General features: G+C 34.4%; 3 protein-coding genes across 5 annotated transcripts; 2 read left to right on the top strand and 1 right to left on the bottom strand.

The window, feature by feature from the left end:
• The first annotated feature begins 603 nt into the window (after nucleotides 1-603).
• Nucleotides 604-6,451, top strand: LOC101217043 (serine carboxypeptidase II-2). Its single transcript, XM_004144672.3, has 10 exons — nucleotides 604-1,018; nucleotides 1,230-1,337; nucleotides 2,194-2,289; nucleotides 2,388-2,480; nucleotides 2,643-2,728; nucleotides 2,823-3,080; nucleotides 3,662-3,795; nucleotides 4,588-4,683; nucleotides 5,203-5,308; nucleotides 6,098-6,451. Exons 1-10 carry the CDS (start codon nucleotides 751-753, stop codon nucleotides 6,257-6,259), a joined length of 1,407 nt encoding a protein of 468 aa, XP_004144720.1. The 5' UTR covers nucleotides 604-750; the 3' UTR covers nucleotides 6,260-6,451.
• Nucleotides 6,452-6,985: 534 nt separating this feature from the next.
• On the bottom strand, nucleotides 6,986-20,926 carry LOC101214329 (DNA-directed RNA polymerase 3, chloroplastic). Of its 3 annotated transcripts, XR_004214529.1 has the most exons (20): nucleotides 20,046-20,926; nucleotides 19,359-19,559; nucleotides 19,132-19,265; nucleotides 18,739-18,808; nucleotides 18,523-18,581; nucleotides 18,221-18,338; nucleotides 17,917-18,030; nucleotides 17,409-17,537; nucleotides 15,490-15,906; nucleotides 14,531-14,581; nucleotides 13,433-13,503; nucleotides 12,675-12,759; nucleotides 12,391-12,543; nucleotides 11,504-11,578; nucleotides 11,292-11,381; nucleotides 9,911-9,958; nucleotides 9,714-9,828; nucleotides 9,431-9,503; nucleotides 8,806-8,909; nucleotides 7,655-7,700 (listed from the first exon to the last, which is right to left on the bottom strand). XR_004214529.1 is itself a non-coding variant. In XM_004144743.3 (19 exons), the coding sequence occupies exons 1-19, from the start codon at nucleotides 20,826-20,828 to the stop codon at nucleotides 7,590-7,592; spliced, it is 2,928 nt and encodes a 975-aa protein (XP_004144791.2). In that variant the 5' UTR covers nucleotides 20,829-20,924; the 3' UTR covers nucleotides 6,986-7,589. The 3 variants fall into 3 exon arrangements, 2 of the variants coding, with proteins under 2 accessions (XP_004144791.2, XP_031736913.1); XM_004144743.3 differs by lacking the exon at nucleotides 9,431-9,503 and having other exon boundaries at nucleotides 6,986-7,700; nucleotides 20,046-20,924; XM_031881053.1 differs by lacking the exons at nucleotides 7,655-7,700; nucleotides 9,431-9,503 and adding an exon at nucleotides 9,036-9,110.
• A 1,833-nt stretch (nucleotides 20,927-22,759) lies between these two features.
• UBI-1 (transcription elongation factor B polypeptide 2-like) lies at nucleotides 22,760-26,331 on the top strand. Its single transcript, NM_001280584.1, is given in 5 exon segments — nucleotides 22,760-22,830; nucleotides 23,248-23,315; nucleotides 24,767-24,952; nucleotides 25,073-25,112; nucleotides 26,005-26,331. Coding segments are annotated over 4 exon segments (312 nt in total). The 5' UTR covers nucleotides 22,760-22,830; nucleotides 23,248-23,312; the 3' UTR covers nucleotides 26,088-26,331.
• The last annotated feature ends 602 nt before the right edge of the window (nucleotides 26,332-26,933 follow it).

Genomic DNA, 26,933 nt, shown 5'->3' with positions numbered 1-26,933 from the left:
ATGTGTTACATAATTTTCTTCCTATAACGGGATGAAAGATTAAATCTTTAACTTCTATAGAGAAAACTCATATCAATTAAATACGTTACAATAATTAATCTATGTTATACTTAAAAAAAAAAACAAATTGAGAAAAACTTGATATGTTAGTTGCAACTATACTTTTAAATTTTTTATAACAGTAATTAGGTTTCTAAACTTCTAAAAAGGTTAAAATTTGATCCTCGAACTTCTAATAGTTGTAAAAGTTTAATCCACAAATGATAATAGTCGAATACTCATACTTATATATTAAGTACAAATACAATTATGTAAGTTTGATGGTCGGTCGAATGATTAATTTTTAATTTCAAAAGTTTAAAAATTCATTGTTCAAATTTTGAAAAGAAAAACTAATGTTAGAAAATTCTTATTCTTATATATAAATATTTGAAAGAAAAATAATTTTGGTAAAAATGATTTTGGACATTATAAATCTCAAATGATTTTGGACATTAAAAGAAATAGAATAAGTGAATAAGATACATTATGAACGTCATTACCAAATCTCAAGCGTCCACCAAATATAGCTTTTCATTGGTGACTCGTCTAAGAAAACTCCAACAAAAAAGCCTTGAAAAGCAATCATTTCCCATTTCTTTGCTCCTATTTACTCATACCCATTTGATAATTCCATCCATTTTCGCATTTCGAGGCACCACCATCATCATCTTCTTCCGCCATCCTCAAGGTGAAGCGAGCTTCATCATAATGGCTCGCCCCACCTGGGTTTTCCTTCAGCTCTTCACCATTTTCGCCTTTCTTCATCTGGGTATTGCTGTTTCAACTGAAAATCCTCTTCGTCAACAAGAACTGGACAGGATCGCTGAACTTCCAGGTCAGAACTTTGAGGTGAAGTTCGGTCACTATTCTGGTTATATCACTGTCAATGAAGAATCTGGGAGAGCGCTGTTCTATTGGTTTTTTGAGGCTACCGAGGACTCTGCCTCTAAACCTTTGGTTCTATGGCTTAATGGAGGTTCTCTTCTTAAACTATTTCCTCTTTTGGGTTTATTGGATTGTGGTAGAAACTAGTCTATGAATGAGAAAAGAAATAATTGGTTATGCCATTTGGTGAAATAAAATGCTCTGTTCTTCTTTTCATGCTTGTGAGAGTTGATTGATGGGTTCTGTGATTATTTGGTTGTAGATTGCAAAATGGGTTTTTAGATCTTGAGTTGTTTATTTAGGACCTGGATGTTCATCAATTGCTTATGGCGAGGCAGAAGAAATTGGCCCATTTCACATTAATGCTGATGGGAAACCTGTCTACTTGAATCCTTATTCTTGGAATGAAGGTAAGATTTCTCCTTTTCTTCTTCGATTTTCATCCCCCATACTCTAGATATTGACGGATTACAAATGAGTTGGTCGAGTATACAGATATCTAAGTATAGAATATTCATTTATGATCAAACAAATTGTCCCATTTTTTATGTTCAGTTGTTCATCCATGTAATGCAGCATGAACATCTAGATGATGAGTCAAGTGTTAGATGTTTTTTCTTTTACGAATATTCTATCACAAGTGGCTGACTGCTACGATCGTGTTATTTCAGTGCATGGTTGGACTTCCAATAGTAAGTATTTATGTTATAAAGTGTAAAAGGAAAATATACCATCTGTTGGTAACGTGTACATAGTTTGTAGATATAGTCAGGAATGTCATGAACAAGAGTTAGAAAGTATTTTGTGGAGTGTTTAGTAGGAGATTATCTAGCTTCTCAAATGGGCTAGGCTTGTTCTTTTGTAAGGCTTTCTCATTCTTTTCCCCTCACTGATAATAGCAGAGTTCATTCTTAAGAAATTACTCAAAATGTTCTGTTTTGTTTAATTGTAAAGTTGTTAGTGATATATAATTAAATTTGTCATCAACCACTAACTTAAGTTTTTGGGTAAATTGGTGGTTTAATATGCTATCAAAGCTGGTGGTCCAGGGATCTGTATTCAGCCCCTGCATTGTTGTTTCTCTCCAATTAAAATTGATCTCCACTTGTTGGGCCTTTCAAAATTTTCAAGCTCACTTGGGAGTGTTAGTGATATATAACTAAATTTGCCTTCAACCACTAGCTTAATCTTTTGGATGAATGAGTGATTTAATAAAAATAAAGCCTTCCTACAGCTTCTCTTACCTTTCTGCATTATCTTTTACAGTTGCCAATGTTTTATTTCTCGATTCCCCTGCTGGAGTTGGGTTTTCATATTCAAACACATCTTCAGATTTGATGAACAACGGAGATAAAAGGACAGGTAATACTTAGACAACATGTTATACTTGCTTTGATTGGATCTGTTATGTCACTGCTGATCCAACTAATTTGACCATGCTTCAATTTCTGATTTTTTAGCTGAGGATTCTCTGGCTTTCTTATTAAAGTGGTTCGAGCGCTTTCCTCAATTCAAAGGAAGGGATTTTTATATTACAGGAGAGAGCTATGGGGGTAAGGAGGAAATGTTTCCTCAAATTTATGGCATAAAATAATAGTAGTTAATATGATATCTATTCTTAGCATATTCTTCTCTTTCCACTCGTTACAGTTTGTACTCTCCCTAAGTAGTTTTAGTTGTGTATTGTTTTCATTTTTAATGATATGAATATGTAGGGCATTATGTTCCTCAGCTAAGCCAAGCTATTGTAAGGAACAACCTTCTATTCAAGGAAAAATCCATCAATCTGAAGGGTTATATGGTATTGGCATCTTTTTCTCACAAAGTCAAACTTTTTAGTAATACTAAGTTGTAAGTAAAACTGTTATATTCACTTCTATACATTGCTCTTGTAGGTGGGCAATGCTCTTTTTGATGATCATCATGATCATGTGGGAGTTTTTGAATTTTTGTGGTCCACCGGTTTGATCTCTGATCAAACATACAAGCAGCTTAATCTACTATGTGCGAATCAATCTTTTGTACATTCCTCAGCATCTTGTGACGAGATACTTGAGGTGGCTGATAAAGAAATCGGAAACATTGACCATTATAGCATCTTCACTCCTCCATGCTCTGAGGCCTCTTCAAATCGGCTGCGAAAGCGAATGCATGTGAGTTCACCAACCAATGTTTTTAATTTTATTATTATTAACATGAAGGAAAGATTGAAGCTAACTTATAAATTTTTTTCTAATAAAACCATGGGCGTTGGAACATTCGATCTTTCCCTTCCTTCTTCCGGCAGTTGCTGGTAACGGTAGTAAATCAGGAACACTTCGTATTTGCTAAATAATGGAGAAAAATTTGCACCAAACAAGAAGGCTTCCAGTTGGCACTAGCACATAATTGCTAATCACACACAATTTCTAGATAATGCTGAAGGGAGGCAACTCGCTAATCTTCTACTTCATTAATTTACACTTCGAAGTTCTAGCCACAGTCTGAAATAAGTTCAAGATTGTAGTAGGTGATCTAGATGTAATTTCCTGAGATATTCTCAAGATTTTAGTTTGCTTCTTTTTCTCAATATTCGTTTCATCTTTCAGCAAGCTAGTACATTTAAAGTTATGACATCTTCAAGTTCCCCTTCACATCATCATTGCAAATTTCATCTGTAGTGAAGAGAGCTTCTGTAAATGTTATTGATTACATAATTTTTTGTGTCCATTAATGTACTGTAACTGTTTCTTAGATGATTGGACGTGTTGGTGAACGCTATGATCCTTGTACCGAGAAGCACTCGGTTGCATACTTCAATCTACCTGAAGTTCAACAGGCGCTTCATGTTGATCCCAAGTTCGCACCATCTAAATGGGAGACCTGCAGGTACAACATTTGAACAATTCTAAACTTTGTTGTGACATTTGTTGCATATATTTCCAGAAAAACTTGTTATTTGTTATCATAGAATACTCTAAAGGTTAGGTATAAATTTCATGAAGTAAACATAACTACTAACTGGAACTAGTCCCCAGATAGGTTTGCCCACTCTAAAGCCATTCTAGGAAGCAACCAAGATTTTAAAATTGTTATGTTTCTCACTGGGGGATCGTGGAGGGTTTCTCCAAACATCCCAAGCCTTTTCCCCTGTGGTCATCTCCTTGAGTACTTCGATGCTGTCCTCGTCTTCTATCGCCCTCTTTTTCCTCCTAAAGTTATCTTCTTCTTCTAATAGTTATCAAATCCTTCTTCTAATAGTATTATCAAACGGGTCTAAACAATCAAAGTTAGTTGAGCTGAATTATGGGCAACAAGTTTCTTTGTTTATTGTTAGCCCAGCACCTTTGTAAACAGGATAAAGTGCAAACATTTAAATGATTCCATTGACATCTTAGTCAGTTAAATTTCATCCCTTGAATTTTAATGGGATCGTGTGGAGAATTTTACAGGTTTGATCAAAGTTCACTTGCCATTAATTTCAACGCTTTCTTTATAGAAAAACAAGTAATTTTTGTTCTCTTCTAAAAAAAAAAAGCCTTCGTGTCATTTCGTTACTTCTTCGTGGAACTTCAAAAGTTTTAATAGTTTCTATTAGGCATACTCTTTCCTTTGATAACAGTATTCTCAGGTAAGGATGTTCTTGTTGTTTGTGTTTGACGAAACTCTTGATGCCAACAGTTATCTGATTAACGGTAACTGGAAGGATTCTGCTGGCTCAGTGCTTGACATATATCGGGAGTTGATACAAGCAGGACTTCGTATTTGGGTGTTCAGGTTCGTCTTGAAATTTGAAGTTTTACATCATGAAAAAGAAGCTATTAGTCTATGCTCTCACATTGATAAAAAAAGTTATAATTATACCCTACTGTATCACGACCACCTTCACCTGGGTTGATGTTGATTTAGTGGTCAATAATAAAAACCATGAAAATAGTAAAAAGGCTTAGTAGGATCAAGGGACTTTTCCACGAGAATAATTGAATTGGGTGAAAGCTAATTCGAACACTTGCAGATATTTGAGTAATAGTGAACTACTGCTACCGAACCGACGAAACCAGCAGTTTGTTATGAGCGTGTTAGCTGTTTGGTTTTGGTTTGAGACTAAAGCCGAGCCAAACTGAATTAATTGCACTAATTGAACTAATGTGGCCCTGATGTCTTATTTCTTATTGAACTAATGTTGAAATATTCTACTGAAAAACGGACTTTTTCATTGCTGCTCCAGTTTCTGAATCATCCATTACGGTTTCTGTTTACTGAATTTGAATATTGGTTTGTGTTTCTTAATGACAGTGGTGACACTGATGCTGTACTCCCAATCACATCTACCCGTTACAGTGTCGATGCCCTTAAGCTTCCAGTAATTGGATCTTGGCGTCCTTGGTATGACGGTGGCCAGGTAAAATCATTGTTTGCAGTGTATACTTTGAGCAATGGCATCTTAAAACTATATTTAGTATCTTTTAGGATTTATGTTATACTCACTTGCCATCTGCTTTATAGCTGTTGAGGATATATGGTACTTAAAGAAGGCATTTACCAGTGAAATAAACTAAAAAACATTTGAATATCAGTTGGGCTTTATAACTGTTTTGTCATAGTAAAGTTTCTCTTTTGAGAGAACAGAGCAGAGGTTTGAAACAGTTTATGAGATTGTTTACTAATAGTTTCGACTCCATTTGATAATAATTTTGTTTTTGGTTTTTGAAAGTAAAACCTATAAACATCATTTTTACCCTCAAGTTTCTTCCCTTTGTTATCTATTTTCAACCAGTGTGTGCTCCAAAAATCAAGACAAGTCTTTTACATTTTGACTAGAATTCAAGATTCTTTTTCTCTTTTTTTAAATGGAGAAAACAACCATCAATATCAAAAACAGAAAACTAAGATGAAATCGTTATCATCCGTACCTTTGTGTTTTTGTTTTTAAAATTTTAAGAATACGATGGGGTGACTAGTAGATACTAAAAATTGTGTTTTCTGATGGAGAACCATTCCAATTATGTATCAATCATTAACAAACATACTGATGTAAAGCAAGAATGATTTAACTTACCTACTTTAATCAAATTTTTACACAAGTTACTCTTAAAGTACTCGACGACCTGCTGACCTCGAGATGACGAGTTCATTTGGCAGGAAAATAGATCATATAAATTAATTAAATGGAATGAATTGTTTTGTACAGGTTGGAGGATGGATTCAGGAATATGAAGGGGTGACTCTTGTGTCTGTGAGAGGAGCAGGCCATGAAGTCCCTCTGCACCAACCAAAACTGGCTCTTCAACTCATCAAGTCCTTTCTAGCAGGAAACTCACTCTCACCCCTTCAACTCCACAGTGACACTTAGAAAACTTCATATCTCCTTTTCAGCTCTTTTTTAGTTTCAATCACAAGGAACAAAAAAGTGCTCATTGTTGGACTGTAATTCTTATTACCCAAGCCATTGCTTGTTCAACATGAACATTGATTCAAGTAAAATAAATAAAGATGGCATGGGATTAGACAATGTGATTATAGATTGGGACGATTTCTTTCTCAACTTTTTATTTTTGGGTTAAGTTTGAGTGTTTGATCGATGAAATGAAGTTCTTTGGGAAACTAGGATGCTTAGCAATTAAGAAAATTGATGGATGGTAAATAGATTGAGTTGAACTTGATTAGGGATACTTTTTGGAATAGCAAAAGATAAGATGTTCAATCCAACCTAATCCAACCCTTAAAATTCAGGTTATTTTTTTTTAAGTATAATTTTTATTAACTTAAAATATTTAAATATAAAAATCCAACATATATATTACAAACTTCGTAATAATACGTATGAATTATAATAATGGTAAGTTATAATATACACCTTTATATATATATATATATCTCAATAATATTAGAAAATTGAGTTGGATTAGATCAACCCAAATTTTAAAAAATGTAGACCGAACCCAACTTAACCCGAACAAAACATAAAAAATTCAACCAAATGCTTACAATTTAATTTGAGTTGGTAGTTCGGGTTATCGGGTTACAGAAATTTGTATGATTAAAAAATGTTTTAAACACAATGTACTAACTAAACGTGTAGAGCTTAAAAAAATATCTTACTTTAATTATTGAATGAATATAGTACAGAGTTTACTAGGGAACCTATACACAGACAAAATGAAGGCTTCTAATAGCTTAGCTTACATTCCTTACTAAGTGAAAATAAAGGCTTCTAACAAATAGCTTACTTTTCCTTTCTAATTGATACTAAAAAAGGTTTATACAGTAGATGTGGGGAAAAAGAATACTCATCTGCAGGAAAATGAACCCTCAAAGTCAGAAGCCAGATAAAAAATGCTGCCAACTACAAGACGCCTGCTCGAGTTTCGGTCTTGGCTGAACCATTTTCAGCTCACAGATTGTGCGAGTATCCATCAAGTTCTGCTACAAAGACAACCCGAGAAAACGTTCATTTCCTTGACAGCAGGATATTAGAGTGTGCTGACAGGATTGCAGAGCTTGAAGAGATGAGCAACAAATTGGAATGGTTTCACAATTCCTGACATGATCGAATTGGCTCTGGGCTTCGCTCTTGTCTCTTGTATCAGTCTTACATCCACTACTCAAAATTGTTTCCTATACATGTTTTTGCTAAAGTATGTTTCGGCAGAATGTCATGCCTGCTGTTGAGTTCAGAAGAATCAGTTGAAGAAGTAAGGGGATTTTAGAACCTCTTGCAAGTCAAAATCGCCTCTCCCAGGGAGGGAAGGGAATGTCAATCCTGGATATGTTGTTTCAAAGCCTTCAAGCAACTGGCAAGAAAACAAAATAGCTCTTTAAGATTTATAATTTGCCTAACAGTTAGTTGATCTAAATTCAAACAAAAAAAATCCAAAAATCAAAACTCATGAGATAAGTGTAAAAACTATATCAAGCTCTATTACATTTACCCTAGGAAGCAAGGGCATTTCTGTCCATGACATGGACATTAACACACTTGTTGGACACATATCGAACACTTGTTAATGTTAATGTAATAAATGTGTCAGACATGAATAAAACACTTGCTATGCACATTAAAAAGAGACACCTAGATGATAATAATAATTAATTGAGTGTAAAATACATCAACTAATTTTTTAAGAATATACATGCATCAACCCATTTCTTTGAATTTATTCTAGTATAAAAACAATATATACTTTTTAAAATGTAGACTTTCATAAACGTGCCCTTATCATGTTTGCGTCCTAGTTTTGTAAAAAATAGTGTGTCGTCGTGTTTGTGTCGTACCGTATCCGTACTTAGCATTTATGCTTCCGTTTACTACCAATCACAGTGATCAGACAAAACAAACAAATAAATAAATTCAAACTAACTCGTTAGAAAACATGTATACAAATCATATTAATTGAAGGCAGAGGTTAGATTATGAATGAGTAAGTTGGAGAATATCTTTCTAAAGCAAGACTATATGAAAGCCTTCCAATTATATAATGATGGCAAGACTATAATCACAAAAGAAATTTTTTTGCGTGAATTGTGCACTGCCAAAAAGTATCAAGTTGCACATTTAGACAAAAAGAATCAAAATAACAGCACTTATCTTAAGGTCCTACTGTTTCTTTCTTTCTTTCCAAAGATTCCGCAAAAACCCTAACTTGTGTAATTTGATACAAATAAAATACTCTTGAATCAAAATGCAGAATAGGTCTAATACAAGGGTAGAGGTGTGGAAATACTTGACATGAAAGAGATCAAAATATAACTTTTGGAAGTATAGGGACTGAAGACACAAAAAACATGTAGGCATAGTGGTTTTTTATTTGGACTTCGTAATAGATTGAATAAAAACTAAATTTCTTAATCGCTGGTAGAATTTCTGCGCATTTAGAAACTTAATAACAGCATACTTACACTTTCAAGAACTGGCATACTGTAAAGCTCCACAAATTTTTCCCTTAGTATCAGATTCATCCGGTCTACATCACAGGCATGTGTCCAGAAGGAGTCATGCACCCCTGAAACAGAAGTACTTGGCTTGGTGAGGTGAGACTCAGAGTACATCAACAGATTTTAATTCTAGAAAGTTGTTGTTCTAAGAAATCATTAAAAATGAAATTGAATTTAACATTTATTTGTGACACCTTAAAATTATTATTTACGCTGTTTCTTGTGCACCTTGTTTGTTGTTCAACTTCTCATTTTCTTAACTGGATATTCTGTATAAATACTGACGTCAAATAATTTATTGATAGATAAACTGTTTGAGGAATAATTCAATAAGGTCCATAGTTAAAAAAAATTTCAATGCTTTAGTTGAAAACCACACCACCAAAAACTGGCGGACTTGAATTTGAGGGATTTTATGGGCTGGAAGTTGAACACATATACCTCGCAATGAACTGGAAGCACATTTAGAATTAGAGTAAAATTATATGTGCTCCTTGCTAATTATCGTATCTATGAGTTTACTGCTAACCCCTCAAGCATGCCCTCGTAATAGTACAAGGAGAAAAAGTTAACAGGGAGTACACATAACTGTGTAATCTCTCCATAATTACGTGGCTTCTTGAGGTAGTGCACTCGGATATTCCATAGCTTTGTTTTACGAACTGGAAGTTGTTGCCATGAGAAGGGAAGGATTCGTACCAAGAGAATGAAAATCTAGTAAGATCTCTCTTCTAAATGATTGAGTTAATGCCTTAATCCACCAAGTTTATACAAATCATATCTTCGAGTTATTGCAAATTGACAATTTTCTTTCCCCAGTGCAAAGCTATTCAACGATCAAGGATCTGTTCTGATAAAGTCGAAAAACTAACCTGCAAAACGTAAGCCAGCATCCCTACAGGCAAGAGCTGTGAGCATCATATGTGAACCATCTAGAGAGTGCACAAAATTGGGCGGAAATGCAGTTCTCTGCTTTCTAACATCCACCTGGAAACAATGTAACAGTCAAGTAAGCTCAATGAAAATCTGGAGCATAACATGGGATTCAAGACCAGTGACATAAGCTTACCAAGTTACCCTCTCGCTGTAAAGCTAAAACTTGAAGAGATGTCCTAATCTGCAGCACAAAGATAAGACTGATGATTGTGTCTTCCTCTAACAAGTCGTATGTAAGATTTATTAACGAGGATGATTGCAGGCAGATTGTAGATAATTATCAACCACAGTTATTAGGCCAGTATACAAGTATTTACATGTACAAAGCACAAATAACTAAATTAAAATGCTTAGGAACTAAAAACATTATCCTCCCAACTCTGCAGCACCAACGCCATAAAATCTTGTGCCCATTCCACCAGGTTCTGTACGCTTATAGCTGGAGAGTTAAAAAGAGGGACAACAGTGCAAAATTTCCAGGAGTTTCCATGAGGAATAAAGGGCCGAAATGATAGTAATTTATTTTAAATTTGAAAATAGTGCCTATTAGAATCCTGGGGCCTCAAGAAACAGTCCGAAAGATATTCTAGTCACTTTCGATGAACAACTTCTAGTCTCCATGAATTGAGGGCATCAGTGTTGAGAGATCCAATAATTTTGAAATAGTCGTAATAGTGAAAAGCCTAGGGAGAGCAAACTTAAGAGGCTGGTTGAGTCCTACCAAAAGGAAAACTTTCTCTCCTTCAAATGGTTTGCACTGGATAAAGTTCCACAAATAGAACTTAACACTTAGAGACAGAATTCAGATCTGTTGGTAATAAATAAGAATTCTTAGTAAATCATCTCGCTTCGTTCAACAGATATTTTCTATCACTAAAAACCAAATGGAATCTCTCCTGAGAAACATACCATGCCCAACTCGAAGCAAAGGGAGTGTCTCGTGCCAGAAGTTACTACAAGTGTGAATCACCTTTTACCTGTACTTTAGCTGTAAATGTACCGTAGTTGTTGGAATTGGAATAAGATTTTTGTAGAGCTTGGTTTGAGTTGGTGCATGCCACTTGAGCAAATATCTAGCATATCTTATGTGGTACTCCTTTTAAAAAAAAAAAGGTGCTGAGGTCATGCGCAGTGATTAGGGCAGGCACAACTTCGAAAGAGTTGGTTATAGAGGTCAGAGTAAATAAATTATTTAAAGGAAATACTAAGTAGTAAGAGTTGGGAGGGTATTCGGGGAAGTGTTAAGTTTTATAGGTCTTGTGAACTTTCTCTCATCTTGAATAGCTCCACTTTGTTCCAATTTTATCTGATGTCCCCGAAGGGACTTGAATAATTTCATTTGGTATTTTGTATTTTTGTCATTTTTATTTTTATTCTTATCAACTGAAGTGGGTTTTTTATAAGCTCCTTTGGATGAAGGTGCTCCCACCTCTTGAGTCTTAGACTACTTTTCGTACTTCCAATCAAAAGTTGATTTGATTTCTGGAAAAAGATTCAGCAAAGCAGTTACTCACAAGATGCCGTTCACTTTTATAGTATGGTTGTACCACAGGGAGACCAAGTGGAGTGGTCCAACGCACAGGCTGATTATCTTTAGCAATTACCTTCAAGAAAGACAAATTTTAAAATCAAAACTTCAAGTGACAGTTAAAAGAAATACCCAAATTATGTCATTTTATGTAGCTAGCAAGTAGCCTACTGTCCATAACATGACAGAATGGCATACCTTAGCGCAATCACCAAGCCAACCCATTATTCCACGTGCAGCTTCAAATATCTCTCCAAGTGCAGACAACGTCACCTATGGAAAAGGGTACGGTCATATTACAAATGATGAACATTTTGCAAAAAAAAAAATGAAGAAAGAAAGAAACCATTCCCATTTACTAAAGGAAGAGGTAGAAAAGTAATGACCAAGGAGATAAAACAACACCCCTCGTCAACCTATCCACCGGGCGTTAAAGATAAAAATCCAAGGGTCAATAAAATAAAAGGGGAAAGTTACAAAACTCCCCTTGTATACCCTCCATTGGAGACAGTATGCTGCAAAGTATAATACACACACACAAACAAACTCCAGTAGCTCTAAAGTCTAAACTAATCTTGAAAGATTCTGTAATCTCTCTCCAACCAGAGAAGACAAATCCTTAGCACTGACTCGTATTCCTTGTGTAAATCTCACTTTAGCACAAAACCACTGGACAGGATTTTGGGGAGACGAGCACAAGAACTCCAACAGCAAGGGGAATAAGAGAAACTTCCCCAAAGTATAAATAAGATAAATTTTGAGATTATGTGGAGATATATCCTCAATAGCCTAGGTGAATTATTTTTCTTTCTTTCTTTCTTCTTCTTTTGGGGGATTTAGCCTAGGTAAGTATTGAAACTCTTGTAAGCTAACAACACAAAAAAGTTATGGTTGTCAATGTTACCGACAGACAGATTAAGACTGTTGACTTATCTTCACTCTCTTTTACTAAATATTCCCTATAATGAGGTTCAAAGAAAGTCTCATATTCTGATAAAGCATGAAATAAATTACAATTCAAAAATAACAAAAGGTAATTTATCCATATCAGAATGTAATTGATCACATATTAGTTAGCTACTTACTTTAGCAGCATAACAGGATGCTCTAAATCGTAGTCTATCATCAGATATAAGGCCTTTCTCCTCCAGTCTTCTTTTAATTTGTTCGCGAGCACCAATATATGTGACACCATATACAGAAGTCATCACTGTCTGCTTTACCAGTTTGCGATCAACCTGAAAATCACAAAAGATAAACTAGTTCAAAAGGTGTAAGTCTGGACAAAAAAAAAGTTAAAAAATGAGCATCTTCACAAAATATCCATTAACTAAACTGCAGCTTGGAGGCTAAGCCAAGAAAGAAAAACCTGATCAATGAGGAGCTTAGCCAGGGAAGCATTTGGATTTGTCGTTGGATCTTTGCTAGCATCCCTGATCATGATAGTGTGAACCCTGTTGACCAGTAATAGAAGTAAAACAAGAGTGGACACATTCATTTTCACCAATGGACACATTCATTTTCACTGACATATATAAAATCTTAGAAACCAAAGCCCACACAAAGGTATTAAATTTAATCTGATTTTGTATGGATAGGTAGCCAACCGTGAATTCTTCCTCGTAAGAAATGGAATTTTTATTGAAGACCAAGAGGTCCTATGTTCAAATCCCCCACCCCCACAATTTGTACTGAAAAAAAAAGACAAACGATCTCCCAACTGAGAAAGTTCTACAAAGGACTCCCCACTTGGCTAAATTGGAAGGGAGTTGAAATTACAAAGATGATTAAAGGGTGCACTGTCTCAACACTAGAAAACTAACCAAATCCCAGAAATTCCCTAGACCCCGCACGTCTTTAAATGTTCTTTGGAACACCAGCAAAAATATAGAAAATGGATGATTAAAAAATAAACAGAACAAATCAGAGTAACATAATCATCCAATTGGTGTTAACCAAAAGGACATATTAGATATAGAACTTTTAGAAGTCATACAATGAATAGTCTCATATTTCTCCTTCCAAAATATATATATCTATATATATATATGGCACTGATATGTCAGTTGCGGTAACACAGAAGTACAATGCTAATTGTTTCCAGTGATGACAAGGACTTGAACATACCTGGCAGCAATTTCCGAGTAAACATCAGCAGGTTTTTCTCCAGCAACTAAGTTTACGGCAGCTGCTTCCAACTGAAAATCCATAAACATAATCTTTTAGAATCCAAAATTTCAACATCAGCAAGTCGACATGTGAAATTGATAATAAGAGACTCGTGTGATAGATCATCCATGCACATCCTATTGAAAGAAGAACCATTTATTGCAACCTGATTCCTTTTCTTTCTTTCTTTTTTTTTTTTTTTTTGTTTTTTGAGAAGAAAACAAGTTTCTTTTATTGATTAATAGTGAAACGAAAGCTCATAGTACAAGAGAATTATACAATGAGCCTCCTAAGGATTAGTAGACTCACCCAGATTGACACCCCATAGGGCCCTCATCCTTTCCAACAAACTATGAAATCATGACAAACAGGGCTAACATAAAGCCTTTACAGCATTGGAAACTAATACATGGACATGAGATCAAATAGGACAATTCTTGTTAAATCAGAAACAAAAACGGTCTAAGCTACCTGGTTCCTTAATTTTCATAAACTATAAATGAAAACATTAGTGAGAAAAAGACGCAAAAAATGCTGAAAAAGAACAGAATTATTAATAAAAGACAAAAGAATAAACTTTGAAGCCCAAAGGGAAATATTGGCACTGTCACATTATAATTCACCATCACTAAACATATTATTTGATGACTTATGAAGAAGTTGATGAATTACTGATAGTAATTTCAATTTCTTGTAAGAGCAATCATAAAATAAGGAAGGAATCTTATGGGCAACACAAATGCAACTGAAGTCATATCTTCATGATTATCGTATGACAAAGGCAAGAGCAAACCTTGGGAGGATTGTATAGAATTGCCAAGTTTAAGGCAATTCCTGAGTCTTATTCTCCTAATAATATTTGTAATAAATTGGGAAACCTTCGTTTGTTCAGTGTAATGTTTTTTAATTTTTTTCTCTTCTTCACTTCCTCACATGTAGTAAAAGTTTGTATCTCTTTGAACTCTTACTCTTTACAGTATAAAAATTAAATGTTTGTTTCTTGTAACAAAATAATCCATCAGAAATATAAGGAAGGGAGAGATAATTTGGCCTTACAGTGTCTCTTCCCAAAGCTGCATAGTGCTGTAAGCCATTGCATGACCCATCCTGAAAAATTATGACGTTTAAGCTATCATTACATCGCTTAAATGAATAAATAGATGTCTCGAAATATGTACAAAAGATAATAGATATCAAGTTCAAATAAAGACAGTAAATAATCAAGAAAAAATTGGCCAGAGTGAGCTTGGTTCAGTGGTATTGCCATGTGCTCCATCCCTAGATGTTGGAGATTCAATTTAAAAAAAAAAAAAAAAAAACTGTGAATGACGAATGACAGCTTATTTCAAATAAGGATACACGTATAGATGATTCTCCTTGATGAAAATTGACAAGCCAAGGAATGAGGTGGAAAAACGTCTTGTACAGAAATATACTTAACTTCAAGAAGAATGATGGGAAAGTAAAGTCTATATGCTGATGCTGATGTTTTGAAAGACTTTCTCAAGCTTCCTCTGGATTTTGGGTTAATATGGCAAGTCAGTTACCAGGCAGTTAGTTGCATCTTCTTGCAAGTTTGTAGATTCAAATGGGTTCCTTATGAGAGAGAGTTTTCGTTATGCTTTGTATTTAGATTTCTACATTTCTACAGCTGTGGTTCTGTTTACTTGATCATTTCCTGTTGGAATTCATTTTTTCGCGTGTCATTTCCTTTCTTGTCAAAGTTTAGCTTTTGTTGTAGTTTGCCTGAATTCTTCTCTTTTCTCTAGCTCTTAGTATAACATTTTTGTACTATGAGCTTTAGTCTCATTTATTAATAATAAATAAAGAGCCTTGTTTTCGTTACAAGAAAAAGAAGAATAATAGGGAAAAGATGTTTATAACACAAGGATAAGAAATCATCCAACAGTATTTTTTAAGCATCCAACAGATTATTTAGACAGGAGGTCATAAAACTGATTATAAGTAGACATGAAAGTTGTATCCGAGGGAAAATAAACTAATGGGATACCCACCTGATGGATTGGCAGATAGGAAATGACAGTGTGTGGTGCTGAGCTCTTTAGGGCTTCAGATAGATTCATACAAGCAGCCAAGCATTGAAAAGGGTCTTCAGCAGTTAACCACCAACGATCCCCATTGACTGGGTTACTTGCAGAATCAAATATGTTATCCAGATGGTCATCCACAAATGCTAGACGTTCGTCATAGGAAAGTTTTTCAACACCACCAGCATACAAATTAGCTAAATGTATCTTTAGCCAATGCAAACCAGACTTTCCTAAAGGTCGCCCTTCAGCAAACTCGAGAACTCCTCGACAGAGATCAGAACTCAAATGATTTAGATGTGGATGCATTGGGTAAGCTCGGCCACGAAAATCAAGATTATGAGGGTAATAAAAGCCTTCCTCATCCTTCATTTTGCGAGCAACCTAACTCATGACAAATAACTGGTTAATGATATTTTAGATAATTGTCCACAACAATGAAAAGTAAGCATATACATGTGATACTCATATTTATTCTCAAAATTTAAGATAGAAGTGGATGAAAATCACTAATCAGATTTAAGGACTGTTGTTAGTATCCCCCTCAAATAATTCATCTATTAGGCAGCTGAGTAGCACGAACACCCCATTATAGGGGGAGTATATGTCGGACAATTCATGTCCTCTTTCTTTTTTAATTTATTTTGAATTTCAGACACAAGGTAATCTTAATGATTTGGAGGAACTTGAATGGGCTACATTATTCCATCTTTTGTCAGTTAGGTTTCATCCTTCTCCTGATACTTGGTCCTAGTCCCTTGATTCATTTTTATCTTTTTCTGCTAAATCTCGTATTAAAGAAATGGTGGGTACAATTAAGCCACTTGTGAAGGAGTTTTATTCCATTTTATGGATGGATAACTATCCTAAGAAAATTTTTAAAAAAATTATGGGAGCTTAGCCTTGCTGTTGTTAATATGATTGATCGCTTACAACGTTGTATGCCTTATATGCTTCTTTCTCCATCATGGTGCATCGTGCGTCAAAGACAACATGACTCCTCAACTCATTTATTTGTGCATTGTCCTTGCACATACTGACTTTAGTATATTATTTTAGATGCTTTTGGTTAGTCTCTGGCATGATCCAATAACATGTTTGAAATACTAGAGTAGTGGGTCATCCTACTCGCGTCTCTTTTAGTGGGTCATCCTTTTGGTGGTACTGAAAAATGGGTTGGTTGGCAATTATGTGTTCTTTCTTTTGGACTTTTGAGGCGAGCGCAACGGACGTTTTTTCAGAGATTATTCTTCACCTTTTGATAGATTTTGGATTTGGCTCTGCCCACTGTTTTTTATTGGTGCAAAACTAAGAACATATTTATTTATTTTATCTTATTTAGTTTCCAATTCGAAATTATTTTTGTAGTCACCTATTGGTGTTGGGGTTTCCCCTTAATTCATTTTTATCAAAGATATGATTCTTATCTAAATTAAAATAAAATTAGACACATGGGTGCACATTTCAGACAGAAATAAATTTTAAAGAAAAAATCGTCCAACCTTTTATGTTGGGTCCAAATTTAAAGCTCAAATCAATTATACGTTAAACTAAGATAAATGATGATGATGATGAAAGAAAATATGAAGAAATATATATATATAGGAGAGAGAGAGAAACCTAAACGTTTTGTCTCCTACAATTGTTAATTAACTAGACAATTTATGCTTTTTAGGTGGAGTCCATTTAGTATTTTATGTTAAATATATATATTTTCTAAAAAAAAATAATAATTAACAAGAGCGTATCCCAACAAGCTCCCTGCCTCAGTTTTTAAAATTAGGATATCCCTGTGTTGTGTCGTGTCTTGTTCATACCCGTGCTTCTTATCTAGGTAACATATGCATTTCTCAACTAGAGGAAAGTTATTAGAAAATAAATCTTACCGAAAGCTTAAGTTCAACATCACATCGTTGGGAATGCAACTCTTGGTTGATTTTCTTTGCCTTCTTCATGCTCCATCTCCATTCTTGCATTTCTGTCAAATCCCCAAGTGGCTTCTCTGGAATGGGAACCTACTTGCCAATGAAATGTGAATCAATCAACCACATAAGAAGCATATAACCAGAAAATCATGCAGAACTCTTGTCCTAATAATAACCATCATGACACAACCAAGAATTTTATTCACGAAGGACCATTTTTTTTATCAGAAATTCACATTATATAACATTTTATTTATGTAGAATATTCATCATCTATTAAGCAGAACCATACCTAGGCAAGAAAATATGAAAACTGGAACTGTGGCCATTTATGAATGGAAATCCAATTTAGCATTAAGTTTGACTATATTGTTACTGGTACCCTTTTGTCCGATATGATATTAAGGAGAATACAGGTTCACAAGAATTAATAATTGTTAGAATGGCTTTGGTAGTATCATGAGTTTACATCTTTGCGATCAACAAGGCCTGCTGTATTGCCACCTTGAGCCCAAAGACTCTCCACCACGCTGAGTACACTTCTATTCACCCTCCACTTGGTGCTCCCTAGCATATCCAGCGCCTGTAAACAACCCATTTCAACGAATTATTAGGTTGACTCAACTACATGTGTGATAGAAGCACCAAAGAAAAATAATAAGCCAAATAGAACTAGAAAGACTGTTATATGTCATGAAGAAAACTGCTAAAATGTCAGATGTACAACAAACTAATTTCATGTTCGTTAAAAAGGGGAATTCAAGGTTTCAAACCTCAAATACTTTCTGCATCTGTTTCCCAGAAATGTTCTTCATGGCATCTTGTTGCCTACTTGATCCATGAGTACGCATGACATATGAAGGTAAGAAAAAGTGTCCACCTTTATCATACCTGTAGGTGTATTTCCATCACATATTTATGATTTGTAGCAAATATCATCTACGATGCAGTCTACAGGTGTCTTAAAGCACTCAGAATCACTTATTACCCAGCATCTTATGATGCAGTAAACATGAGCCAGGTACCCTAACAAAAATATACAGTATAAAGTGCATTTATTCAATTTGCTTCATACCCTTTCCATTTTTTAGGAGGAACCAACATAGGGATGTAAGGAATTAACATATGCTTCGCCTGCATAGGATTAAAGACAGAAAGTAATAGTTTAGAAAAGAAAATTTTGGGAACAGAAAAAGTTCCACTTGATACATGAATTCATACAGTTCCATTTAAGAACATGTCACTTTATTCTTTTAATATTCTCAAAAAAAAAAAGAAAGAGGTAACTTACAGTTCGGTCAAGCCCAGCAAGAACTATGGGATCGCATTCGACAACTCCATATTTCTTCACAAAATTCTGCCTACAATCACCAAAAAAATGCAGAAGTCAGAAGCATGATAAGCTGTTCAGAAAAAGCTACCATGAAAAGAGTTGGCTACTTGATCCTGCCAAGAAGCAGCCATCCACCCAGCTCACCCACTCCAAAAGGGGGGAAAGGAAAAGAAAAGCCATAGAAGATGACAAAAACCAGCACAAAATGTCCCCGGCTCATTGCTATAAAACATTGCCTACTGAGGATACTCTAATGAAAAAATCTGTGGAGGTTGGTTAAATGGAACCTAATTGGTTGCTTGGTCATCAATCTGTAAGAAACAGAAAATGGACAGAACAAATAAATCTCACCCTGGAGTTTTTGCAACAGGTTTAAACCCATGCCAGAATGCAGGTCGGATATCGGGTGGACTGTCAGCTGACTGGCTAACTGGAGGTTGAATGAAAGCTGATTCAATTAACAATTCTATGAGACGACTTCCTAGCTGCAAAGTTTGATAGGGTAGAGAAGCCTTACAAATAATGGTATTGAATTGATTACATTGAATCATATAAGATAACAGATAGAAGCCACAAACCTTAGCCTGGGTGTCTCGACCCCAAGCCTTAAATTCTTCTTTCTTCAACAACTTTTGCACCTCTTTCAGCTTCCTTCTCCTAATTAAACCATTAACTTGTTTCCTCAATACCTCTTTCTCCTTGGTCAAACACTCAGTATCTGCTCGGACCTTTGTTCTCTGATTGCTCCTAGCCTTCTCCAGAATGCTCTGAATTCTAACCTGGTTTAATTTCAGAGGAAGAGTTGAGCCCTTTACACAATTATTTAATGATGCTGGCTTAGGAAGCACTGAGAAAAGAGCAACAATTCTTCCTCGATAGAGCATTATTGCAGAATTCAAATTACAGTGAGGTATACTCAAAAACTCTAGTTCAATAGTTAAAACGATACGAAAGTCATTTTAACTATAAGACGGTCAAACTAGAGAGAACTAAATTTTAGTATTTCGTATGCAATTAAATTAAATCTATATCATATCCAGGGCCTTCAATACTAAAACACTTTGGAAGTCTGAGGATGAATTGCAACTGTAATCTCGTTTAGAGTTATCCCAAATGAGTTGTGCATTTTCTGAAGCTACAGTGGTACACTAACTGACACTAACAGTAGTGTTTTATCTCAACAAGTTTATAAGTTCTAGGCGTAATTGCTCAATTAGAAGAAAAAAAATCATCTTAAAAGAAATCACAAGACCTCCAATGCTCACCTCTTGCTCTATAGCACCACCAATCTGGACCGCAGCCTGAACGACCTGAACGCAGCCATCTTGCGCCGCCATCATCAACAATCCCATCATCTTGTACATCACAATAACCGCCATTTTATCTGCAGATAATAACTCTATATGAGGTGCAAATGCCGCCTTCTGCTTCTTACTCCTCTGCGTTTTTTGCTCCTCCTCTATAGCATTCTTCAATGGCTCAAACCAACCCAGAAACAATTTCTTCACATAAGGCAAATTCGGTGCTAATTTCTTCTCGCACATTTCTCTCTCTAACTCCTTATACTCCTCAACCATCTTTTCCCAAGCCTCTGTCTCCGCCTTAATCTGTCTCCTCCTCAGCAAATTATACTTCCTCTTCTCAATCTCCATAAATTCTAATTTCACTTCCTTCTGAACGCATTTGTAAAGCCCCTTCAAGAACAAGGAAGCTATCCATGGCGGATCCTGAATGAAGATTCTTTTACTAGATTCCCCTCGAGTTATCTGGTGGATTTCGCTAATGGGTATCTGCAAATTCATGGAATTATCGAGAGTTTCCGTGAAATTTTCATGAACTGAATCAGCTAGAGGTTGAAGATGGAGTGATTGGGAAGTGGAATCGAAGTTTACGGGGAAAGAAACAGAAGAAAGAGGGGAATTGAAGGTTGAGGTGAATGATGTGTGGGTTTTTCTTTCGCATTTCCATCTCTTAGTGGGCTTCTTCCATGCATTGCTGCCATGAATTGGAGCTTGAAGAGTTGGGAAGAAGGAGGCCGTGGCTGTCATTTCTTTTGAAGATAAAATTAAGGCATTGAGGAAGCGACAACGTTGTGTTGTGAGGAAGAACGATGAAACCCCTTCTTAAACCTCTTTCTCAATTCTGACTATTTTCTAAAAAAATTCTTTTAACAAAAATCTCCCTAACTAATAATTTTATTTTATACTTCTTGAAATAAGAAATTCTAAAATAAAAGGGAAAATATCTTTTCTTTTCTTTTTCCTTCTTTTTCCTTCTTTTTCTTTTTCTTTTTCTTTTTCTTTTTTTTCTTTGTCTTTTAATTTTAACGGTTGAGTATGAACTTCAATTATACTATCCATTTCTCTTAAGTTAGGGGTTGACATAATATCGATGAATATGTGATATCGATCCAAAAAGCTCTAAAAGTTCATTATTGTTCTTGAGCTTCTTAATATTGGTTCTCTCCATAATTGTATTATGTTATGGTTGAAGAATTAAATATTTTATTATTTATGAACTGAAAACGTTTCAATGATTATTTGGAACTTGCTTGAGGTTGAGGCAGTTTTAACAATGAAGTCCGGATTTTGTTGATGACATTATAACTTTTCATCGACAAGGCATTGTTTTAGGCTTCTTTTATTATACAGTAAACTGAAATACTTTTACTCACCCCTCTCACATGTAATTTACGGCAACTTGCAATCTCTAGTGTTTGGATTGAATATCACACTCTATTGATCGATATTATGGGTGTCTAATGATTTTATATCCTATTAATAACTTAGTTTTTACTAACTTTCCATGACTATCAAAGTTAATTAAAATTTTCACATCATAGTTATTTCAAACAAGTATTAAACGTTAATACAAAATAGTAAAGTAGACGTTGATAAATAACATTGAGTGTAGTGTGTAATATTAAAATTTATGAGCTAAATGAAAACAAAGCATTGGATCAAAAGCAAGAATGACATTTTAAACATTCCAATGAAATATAAAAGATAATTGAGTTATAGAACAAAACAATATTCACCGTGTGAGAGGAACGAACTACATGTGCGTTATAGAGACGATTTTAGACATGATAATGTCATCGGTATGACATAAGAAGATAATCAACAAAGTTAAGAAAATAACAAGATTTGAACCGAACATCCCTATCCCTATCCCCATTTGTGGGCTATGGAAAGTGAGTTGGGTCGTGCCACACCAAAAATTATGAAATAGCTAATGAAGAATGTACACGACACCCATCCCAAAAAGATCACCATTAGTACAAAAAATGGGCATATGAAGAGATGTTCAACCCGACCCAAAGTCAAGGTCATTAACCATGATCGATGGCTAAAGAGGGCATTTCTTTGAAACTGAAAAGTTATATGATTATTATTAAAGTTACTCAAAATCTCTATTGAAATTGGTTCAAATTTAGCTTGGACCATGTTAATACTACCAATTTATATCTATTTTACTGTAGATTATATATTAAAAGTTTAACGATATTATCAGTAAATAAATTATTTTAAAATATAACAACAACAAAACTCTAAACCCAATACATACGTAGAATCAATCGAACCAATTTTTTTCTTCAAATTATTTGTATTAACTAATTAAATTAGAGGTATTTTTAAAAATAGCAAATAAATTAAAATATTTACAAACTATAGCAAAATTTGTTATTTTGTTGTCCATAGTATTCTATTACTTTAGTATATCAATCACCGTAGTAATAGAATTTGGTATAAGTAAATATTTTGTAAAAATTACTATTTTTTAAAAAAAATTGTTAAATTATAATTATTTTTAAATATATTAAAATATCACACATTATCATCTACCATAATAAACTAATAAAATATATATTTTGTTATATTTGTTGCGAGAAATTTGTTATTATGTATTGAATTAAAAGAAAATCAGCTAATCAGTCCAACCCAGCTTAGTCCAAAATACTTGCCTTCATTTCTTTTTAATTTCATCGCGATGAATTGAAGGAACGAACTTTCCCAAAGCACAAGCAAGAGACTTCTCGCTGATTCCCAGGTTAGAGCTCAAAGCAATTCAATCCCAATTAGCTAATTCAAAGTCTCGAGAATTCGTATATTTCACTTTAGCAAATTTGTAGATTCTGTTTTCATCTCCACTCATGTGATTTTTTTTAACAGTATAATTAGATAGCATGTAATCGATTTTAGGAATTTCTTTTGTACTATCCCTACTTCCATAAACTTCTGAACTCTGAAATTCAAGATTATGTGGTGGGTTGATGATGATTATCTGTGAACGAGCGGAATTCTAGTTTTTTGGATTGAGTTGTTACTGGCATTATATTATTTCTGCATGGGTATTTTCCTCATAGATCATATATGTAGCTGTAATTCCACGTACAAGACGAGAATCTGTAATAGATTCTTTTTAATTTGCAATGTGATGAGTTGGATGAATCTTTGTGAGTTTCAGACAGCGGTAGTGGAGGCAGTGTTTTATTGAAGTGTTGGTCCACTAGTTCTTGTTTCAAGTCAACTATGGTGAGTACTTCACATCTATCTATATATCCAGCTGTGTTTAAATTTGAGTGATTCAGACCTTAACCTTGCTACTATACTTTTATTATCATTTTTCTGATTAAACTGGTTTAGTTTATAAGTATAGAGAACTCAAAGCAGGCCTGCAAAATTAATGTTGTTTATTTGTTCTCATCACGAGCAAGTAGCTGTCCTTATTATCTATAACCTTGTAATTATGTACCATTGTATCCATATATTCTTTATTGTCAATGTTTCTTCTAAGCATCAAGGCATAGATTCAACGCGAAATCATTGCACAAGCATGGTGTGTAATGTTGTGTTGGCTAGAACACCTAATGTGTTCTTGTATTCTTGTAAGCATTAATTAAACTGTGTAACAAAACTTTTAACACTTGGTATAAGAGAGGCCAGTTTGATGGTCTAACTGGGAAACTCAATGGCCGCAATGTACACGACAACATGGTGGAGACTATCTTTTGCTACTTTTCCAATAACTCACTTTCATGGTTAATCAGTATGAAGGTGGAGATTATTTCAAAGCAGGATTTATTTTCATCCTACTTGACCAGAAGTTTTATTTTCTCGAAAGACCAAACATCTTTAAAAAAATTATTTAAAAATAAGAAGTACACGCCTTTCTGTGGTTTTGTGATCATATACAATTCACTGCCTCAGAGTTCAGCTTCTTGTTTCAAGTTTGGAAAAAAAAAATGCTCTCCTCTCTCCTCCCCTGTGCAGTTCACAACATCTAGTTGTAGAGCTTTATGCAGTGCGCTTTGTCATTACTCTTCGTTCATCGATTTTGTCTAGGCATGTTTTGTAATCTCCATTTGGGGAGAGGACAAATATCTCCTTGGCCTTTGGGTTTTGTGATTATATGTTGAGAAATCAAATATTGACACAATTTTGACCCGGGAAGGATATCAGTAAGCTCTAATTTTTTTATTCTAAGATCGGCCTACCTTTTCTTCCCACTGAGCTACTTGGTCATGATTAGCTGCTGTAGGTGCTTGATGATTTTAATAGGAATATGGTTGACAAAACTTGGTATTTTTGTTCTCTCAACAATTTATAGTGGCTTTTAGAATATAGTAGGAAAATCCAAGGGCATGGAGAATCCAGTTAAGGAATTCATGATGCCACTTTAGTTTGCCCCTTCTCTTGGATTTGACACATACATCTAGATTTTTTCTGACATTTATTCTTACTCATCTTTTGAGGGATCAATTCTACATTTGTTTGCATTTCGTAAGCTTTGTGCCTGTAATCTTTTCTTTGGCTGGTATTGATTGAGTTTTAGTCGCACTATAGCAAACCAAAATATATAAACTGGCTCTTTTCATAAAATGTTATACCATTTGGACGTGATATAAATGCCTTCAATTGGTTTTCAACTTCCATTTGACTGTCTCTATTCATTATGTTTTTTGTGCCATATTTGCATACAATAGGCAATGTATATCCGAATCAAGCGCCATAAGACAACCTACTTTATCCAGTGTGATCCAATTGAGACAACTTTAAATATCAAGCAAAAATTAGAGTCCCTTATTGACCAACCAGTAGTTGACCAGCGCTTGATCCTAATGGGGAGTGGGGAAGTATTGGAGGATTCAAAGACACTGGCTGATCAGAAGGTAGGTCTTCAATACATTTATTTATTACATTCGGTGATCAGTTATCAGATTTTCTGGAAATATTAAGGTTATGAAAATACAATGGCTACAATTCTGATAACATTTTCTATATATTTTCAGGTTGAAAATGATGCAGTTGTGGCTCTAACGTTGCGAAAAGGTTTTTCCCTACCACCTCCCACAATCTTTTTGTGAACTTCTTGTTCTAGTACTTCTTTTTAGAAGCCTGTCTTCTGATCAAGAACTGAGAGTTATTTATGTGCTTGTACTTGGATTTGGAGTCTTTTTACAGTTATGGTCTTCGTTGTCATTGGATCTGGATTCGGAATATGAAACTAATAGGAACGGTATTGAGGTGTTATTATTAAGAGGGCATTTGGCTCATTGTATGAAGTTAATAAGTCTGAGATTAATATGTTGGATTTAGTAAGTTTGTGTTTGGGTGTAGAGTTGTAAGATTGAGTTCCTCAATAATTGTGAAAAGTAAATTAAGAAAGTAAGATAGAGTTATTTGATCAATGTGAAAAGTAGAGATCGGAAAATTGAGTTATTTGGTAAATGTGGGTGGTATAAAAAACATATAGAAAGATAAAGTTAATCGATAAATTGAGTTGTTAAGCGTAACATCCGTTGAGAGTGTATTAGATAGGGAGGTTATTATGATATTTGGTTATCAATACAGAGTAAGAAGAAATGAGTAGTTTGGCAAAATTTTAGTTAGTGAATCAAAGACTTGAGAGACGTCTCACAAGGGAGGTTTTTAAGTTCCTCGAGTTACTCCGTATACTGTCATCCTTTCCCTTTTTAGTCCAACCCCTCCCCCCTCCCTCCCTCCTTTTTTGGCTTCTCTATTATTCTAGAGGTACAATTCTCCTGTACTTTGAGTTTTACATCAACAAATTAACAAAGAAGCTTGTCTCCTTTTCAAAAGAAAAAGTTTCCGGAATTACTTTTTATTTCAATATAGTTGGTTGTGTTTTGGTTCCTATAAAAAAAATGTTTTCTCATTGCATGTTTTCTTGATATAACATGCGATTTTTCCCTTTGTGTAGATGATAATGACTTCGAGGAAATCAACATTGTCCATCCAGACGATTTCTACCAATCACCGATTCTGGCGGTTGGTAAGGACTAAAAAAATTGCTTCAACTGTGGGTAGTATATGATGTTCACTCATCAATTTACTGTTTAAACCACTTTTCTATCTGTCGAGTGGAAATGAAAATGATGAAAAAGTCTATGCATGATTATATATTGATTATTCCATGCTTTCTATTTGTTACCCTTTTAAGTGATAACCTCCAAGAGTTGCATTAGTGATTGAACTCATCTATGTATTGTTGTTACAACTACTAAATATGAGTTGAGGGTTTTGAATATGACTTTTTCAATTGACCTCAAACATTGTGAATTGGTCTGATATCTCTTGGTGTTATGTTTGGTGGCTTAGACACTAATTAATTTTTTTTTCAGACAATTTTTTTCGTTGATGATATGAAATTATGAAAACGAATCAAGGAGATTCAAAAAAGAAAAATTATAGTAAATAGCATAACATAGCAAATACTGTGGTAAATTTTTTAAATATTTCATCTTTACCTATCAATGCATGTCTTTTCATCATCAATTATCGATTATAACAATTGACAACACATTTTTCACATAAAGTTACCACTAAAAGAAACTATCAATGATTTTAACTAATAGCACATTTCTCAAATTGAAAATTATTATTGATAACAAACATTATTAATAACAACTACGATGATAACAACTAACAACACGTTTCTCAAATTGAAAGTTATCGTTGGTAGTAGCTATCAATGATAACAGCTATTAAAATTAATCGCAGTTATTAGTTTTTATGTTATACCGGTGTTTTTACGTTATATAGGTGTTTTTAGTTTTTTACCAAATTTTTTTGCGTTGTATATACAATTATTAATTATTTTATTATTGTGTTATATATTTTATTACTTTA

The sequence above is a fragment of the Cucumis sativus genome, chromosome 2 (genome assembly GCF_000004075.3).
Source record: "Cucumis sativus cultivar 9930 chromosome 2, Cucumber_9930_V3, whole genome shotgun sequence".
NCBI classification, from domain to species: Eukaryota; Viridiplantae; Streptophyta; class Magnoliopsida; order Cucurbitales; family Cucurbitaceae; genus Cucumis; species Cucumis sativus.
Note: the sequence above shows the minus strand (reverse complement) of the source record. Positions and strands in the feature narration are given on the sequence as shown.